General features: G+C 52.1%; 1 protein-coding gene across 1 annotated transcript in view; it reads right to left on the bottom strand.

Moving 5' to 3' along the window:
* The window catches only part of LOC120921942 (phosphatidylinositol 3,4,5-trisphosphate 5-phosphatase 2B-like), a 56,560-nt gene extending 50,762 nt beyond the window's left edge, over positions 1-5,798 (bottom strand). Inside the window, exons 1-3 of the mRNA XM_040334453.1 lie at positions 5,665-5,798; positions 3,728-3,791; positions 2,750-2,876 (exon numbers count right to left, since the gene is read on the bottom strand). Coding sequence (XP_040190387.1) covers positions 2,750-2,876; positions 3,728-3,791; positions 5,665-5,798 — 325 coding nt within the window. The remainder of the gene's footprint in view (positions 1-2,749; positions 2,877-3,727; positions 3,792-5,664) is intronic.
* Between the last annotated feature and the right edge of the window lie 202 nt (positions 5,799-6,000).

Raw genomic sequence — 6,000 nt, forward strand, 5'->3', positions numbered from 1 at the left:
GTGTGATGTCATCGTTGTGTGATGTCATCGGTGTGTGAGGTCATCTGTGTGTGAGGTCATCGTTGTGTGATGTCATCGGTGTGTGATGTCATCGTTGTGTGAGGTCATCGTTGTGTGAGGTCATCGTTGTGTGATGTCATCGTTGTGTGAGGTCATCGTTGTGTGAGGTCATCGTTGTGTGAGGTCATCGTTGTGTGATGTCATCGTTGTGTGAGGTCATCTGTGTGTGAGGTCATCGTTGTGTGAGGTCATCGTTGTGTGATGTCATCATTGTGTGATGTCATCGGTGTGTGAGGTCATCGTTGTGTGAGGTCATCGTTGTGTGATGTCATCGGTGTGTGATGTCATCGGTGTGTGATGTCATCGGTGTGTGAGGTCATCGGTGTGTGATGTCATCATTGTGTGATGTCATCGGTGTGTGATGTCATCGGTGTGTGATGTCATCGGTGTGTGATGTCATCGTTGTGTGAGGTCATCGGTGTGTGATGTCATCGTTGTGTGAGGTCATCGGTGTGTGAGGTCATCGGTGTGTGATGTCATCGGTGTGTGAGGTCATCGGTGTGTGATGTCATCGGTGTGTGATGTCATCGTTGTGTGATGTCATCGGTGTGTGATGTCATCGTTGTGTGATGTCATCGTTGTGTGTGATGTCATCGTTGTGTGATGTCATCGGTGTGTGAGGTCATCGGTGTGTGAGGTCATCGGTGTGTGATGTCATCGTTGTGTGATGTCATCGTTGTGTGATGTCATCGTTGTGTGATGTCATCGTTGTGTGATGTCATCGGTGTGTGAGGTCATCGGTGTGTGATGTCATCGTTGTGTGAGGTCATCGTTGTGTGATGTCATCGGTGTGTGATGTCATCGTTGTGTGAGGTCATCGGTGTGTGATGTCATCGGTGTGTGATGTCATCGTTGTGTGATGTCATCGGTGTGTGATGTCATCGTTGTGTGATGTCATCGTTGTGTGTGATGTCATCGTTGTGTGTGATGTCATCGTTGTGTGAGGTCATCGTTGTGTGAGGTCATCGTTGTGTGATGTCATCGTTGTGTGTGATGTCATCGTTGTGTGATGTCATCGTTGTGTGAGGTCATCGTTGTGTGATGTCATCTGTGTGTGAGGTCATCGGTGTGTGAGGTCATCGGTGTGTGAGGTCATCGGTGTGTGATGTCATCGTTGTGTGATGTCATCGGTGTGTGATGTCATCAGTGTGTGAGGTCATCGGTGTGTGATGTCATCGTTGTGTGAGGTCATCGTTGTGTGAGGTCATCGTTGTGTGAGGTCATCGGTGTGTGATGTCATCGTTGTGTGAGGTCATCGTTGTGTGAGGTCATCGTTGTGTGAGGTCATCGTTGTGTGAGGTCATCGTTGTGTGATGTCATCGGTGTGTGATGTCATCGGTGTGTGAGGTCATCGGTGTGTGATGTCATCATTGTGTGATGTCATCGGTGTGTGATGTCATCGGTGTGTGATGTCATCGGTGTGTGATGTCATCGGTGTGTGATGTCATCGTTGTGTGAGGTCATCGGTGTGTGATGTCATCGTTGTGTGAGGTCATCGGTGTGTGAGGTCATCGGTGTGTGAGGTCATCGGTGTGTGAGGTCATCGGTGTGTGATGTCATCGGTGTGTGATGTCATCGTTGTGTGATGTCATCGGTGTGTGATGTCATCGGTGTGTGAGGTCATCGGTGTGTGAGGTCATCGGTGTGTGATGTCATCGGTGTGTGAGGTCATCGGTGTGTGAGGTCATCGGTGTGTGATGTCATCATTGTGTGATGTCATCATTGTGTGATGTCATCGGTGTGTGATGTCATCGTTGTGTGATGTCATCGTTGTGTGATGTCATCGTTGTGTGAGGTCATCGTTGTGTGAGGTCATCGTTGTGTGATGTCATCGTTGTGTGTGATGTCATCGTTGTGTGATGTCATCGTTGTGTGAGGTCATCGGTGTGTGAGGTCATCGGTGTGTGATGTCATCGGTGTGTGATGTCATCGTTGTGTGATGTCATCGTTGTGTGTGATGTCATCGGTGTGTGTGATGTCATCGGTGTGTGAGGTCATCGTTGTGTGATGTCATCGTTGTGTGTGATGTCATCGTTGTGTGAGGTCATCGTTGTGTGAGGTCATCGTTGTGTGAGGTCATCGGTGTGTGAGGTCATCGGTGTGTGATGTCATCGGTGTGTGAGGTCATCGGTGTGTGATGTCATCGGTGTGTGATGTCATCGTTGTGTGATGTCATCGTTGTGTGATGTCATCGTTGTGTGATGTCATCGTTGTGTGTGATGTCATCGTTGTGTGATGTCATCGTTGTGTGATGTCATCGTTGTGTGATGTCATCTGTGTGTGAGGTCATCGGTGTGTGAGGTCATCGTTGTGTGATGTCATCATTGTGTGATGTCATCGGTGTGTGATGTCATCGTTGTGTGATGTCATCGGTGTGTGATGTCATCAGTGTGTGAGGTCATCGGTGTGTGATGTCATCGTTGTGTGAGGTCATCGTTGTGTGAGGTCATCGTTGTGTGAGGTCATCGTTGTGTGAGGTCATCGGTGTGTGATGTCATCGGTGTGTGATGTCATCGGTGTGTGATGTCATCGGTGTGTGAGGTCATCGGTGTGTGATGTCATCGGTGTGTGATGTCATCGGTGTGTGATGTCATCGTTGTGTGATGTCATCGTTGTGTGTGATGTCATCGTTGTGTGATGTCATCGTTGTGTGATGTCATCGGGTTGTGAGGTCATCGGTGTGACTCACCAGATTGGGAATTCTCCTTACTGACAGGGAAATGTAAGGCGGTGGCGAGGCCGTTCCCCTTCCTTCTGTAGGCAGATATGAGGTTGGGGAGTCCGAAGAATCTCCTGACATCAATTCCTTGTGCAGACTGAGGAAGAGATATATATATAACTGCAAGCAGTCTCTGACAGTCTCTTGTGGCATGCAAGCAGTCTCTGACAGTCTCTTGTAGAATGCAAGCAGTCTCTTGTGGGATGTAAGAAGTCTCTGACAGTCTACTGTGGCCTGCAAGCAGTCTCTTGTGACATGCAGACAGTCTCTGACAGCCTCTTCCAGCCCAATGCAGGCAGTCTCTGACAGTCTCTTGTGTCATGCAAGAAGTCTCTGATGGTCTGTTGTGACATGGAAGCAGTCTCTGGCAATCTCTTCTGGGATACAAGCAGTCTCTGACAGTCTCTTGTGTCATGCAAGCAGTCTCTGACAGTCTTATGTTGCCTGCAAGCAGTCTCTGAAGTCTCTTGTGACATGCAAGCAGTCTCTGACAGTCTCTTGTGTCATGCAGTCTCTGACAGTCTCTTGTGACATGCAAGCAGTCTCTGACAGTCTCTTGTGTCATGCAGGCAGTCTCTGACAGTCTCTTGTGACATGCAAGCAGTCTCTGACAGTCTCTTGTGACATGCAAGCAGTCTGTGACAGTCTCTTGTGTCATGCATGCAGTCTCTGATAACATGTGGGCGGTCTTAGCTATACAGACACTTTGATTGGGTGACAGTGATAGAAATGTCTGACGCTCTCAGTATATTAGTGCGGCTGTGACAGGAAACCAAACAACCCACCACATGTAAGAAGAGAGCGCCAGGCAGGATGGGGGGTGTGATGGGGCACGGTGGGGGAGGGGAGGGGGGGTGTGATGGGGCACGGTGGGGGAGGGGGGGTGTGATGGGGCACGGTGGGGGAGGAGGGTGTGATGGGGCACGGTGGGGGAGGGGAGGGGGGTACCTGAACGGCGAGCAGTCCCTTGTCATCCGGTAAGACGCGGTAGGTGTGAACCTGCTGGTGAGACCTGCGGGAAGAACATCGCATTGCAATCATTCCAATATCATCATATCTGTCCGGAGAGGTCATATATGTTCTGTTTTCCACGCATTGAACCCTCCTGCCTGCCAGCCCAATACTGGGCATTTTCACCCCCTTCCCACCTGTCCTGCTGCCCCCCTGCCAGCCCAATACCGGGCATTTTCACACCCTTACCACCTGTCCTGCTGCCCCCCTGCCAGCCCAATACCGGGCATTTTCACCCCCTTCCCACCTGCCCTGCTGTCCCCCTGCCAGTCCAATACCAGGTACTTTCACCCCCTTCCCACTTGTCTTGTTGTCCCCCTGCCAGATCAATATGGGCACTTTCACCCCCTTCCTACCTGTCCTGCTGCCCTCCTGGCAGCCCAATACCGAGACCTGTACCCCCTTCTCCCCTGACCTGCTCTGCCAGTCCAATACCAGGTACTTTCACCCCCTTCCTACTTGTCTTGTTGTCCCCCTGCCAGCTCAATATGGGCATTTTCACCCCCTTCCTGCCTGCCCTGCAGTCCCCCTGCCAGCAAAATACCGAGCACTTTTACCCTCTTCCCTTTCTGCCCTGCTGTCCCCCTGCCAGCCCTATACCAGATTCTTTCACCCCCTTACCATTGTCCCCCTGGCAGCTCAATATCGGCATTTTCACCTTCTTCCTGCCTGCCCTGCTGTCCCCCTGCCAGCCCAATACTGGGCACTTTCACCCCCTTCTAGCCTGCCCTGCTGTCCCCCTGCCAGCTCAATACAAGGCACTTTCACCCCCTTCCCGCCTGCCCGGCTGTCCCCCTGCCAGCCCAAAACCGGGCCCTTTTACCCCCTTCTAGCCTGCCCTGCTTTCCCCCTGCCAGCCCAATACCGGGCACTTTCACCCCCTTCTCACCTGCACTACTGTCCCCCTGCCAGCCCAATACCAGGCATTTTCACCCCCTTTTCACCTGCCCTGCTGCCCCCCTGCCAGCTCAATACTGGGCACTTTCACCCCTTTGAAATCAGAGCAGAGTTGTCACTCTCATGTGGGCGGTGCCTGCTTGTAGTACAGTGGGAGGGGGAAGATGTTGCAGGAGGGTGTGGCTATCAGCATTGTCACTGCTGATTCCCAAGCCTGCAGCTGTGTCATTTATCACCCACACCTAGTCCCGCCCACCATTTCCTAGATTGGCAGCTCTGCCTCGGCTGCTGAACCCCTCCCACTGCCAGCTGCAGTGTCTGGGAGGGGGAGCGCGTGAGACACGCATGTAGGAGGGGTGCGGTGTGGGGTGGCAGTAATAACTCACAGAGTCAGGTGCCGACCCTCAAAAAGGCTCTGCTTGACCCAAGATGGCTACTAGAGTCACATGGGGCGGCAGTATCCAATGGGAAAGTTTCCTCAGTGACCCAAGAAACCATAGAGGAACCTTTCTCCTCTTGCCTTCCTCCCCAGCTGCAGTACCGCTGCGTAAGAGCGCCACCTGCAGTGGAGAAAGCAGACTGCACTGCCTACAAGCAGCTAAATACAGAAGGAATACAGAGGAGCCGTTCTGCCTGCCTGAGGATTGGTGTCCATCCAGTTCTGAGATTTACATGGCTCTTCCCAGGGGCGGACTGACAACTCATGGGGCCCCCTAGTGGCATGGGGCCCTCGGGCAGTGCCCGAGTGCCTCAATGGTCAGTCCGCCCCTGGCTCTGCCACTATGCACAACCAGTAAGGTAACCTGATATTTTTTTTAACGCTTCATTAACCCTTACAGGTTTTGTCCCTCCCCCTGCCTGTGATTGGACGGTAAAAAGAGAAGCAGAAAACGGATCATCTCATCTCTCTGTCACTCTGCTCTCTCCTCCTGCCAGCATGCTCCTTGTTAGCACAGGAGGCCGTTTAGGTCACTCACATGAGGCAGATGGCGTACGCTCCGGGCACAGACTCGCTCTGGCGCACGAGGAACGCCCCGTCCCGTCCATCGCGGACCAACAACTGCTCGGCGCTCGTCTGGCTCAGCTCAGGGTGGTACCAGCAATCGCACATCTTCTTCCTTAAAGGGAAAGTACAAATGTATTGGTTGTCATAACTACAAGAATAAAGTTTTATTTGTACAATAAAGTTTGTATATACATGTGCAAGGCTGAAGAGGGAGGAGTCATTACACCTTGTAAGACTGAAGAGGGAGGAGCCGGTACACCTGTGGAAGACGAAAGGGGGAGGAGCCAGGACACCTGTGCAAGACTGA

Source organism: Rana temporaria, assembly GCF_905171775.1.
Source record: "Rana temporaria chromosome 9 unlocalized genomic scaffold, aRanTem1.1 chr9f, whole genome shotgun sequence".
NCBI lineage: Eukaryota > Metazoa > Chordata > Amphibia > Anura > Ranidae > Rana > Rana temporaria.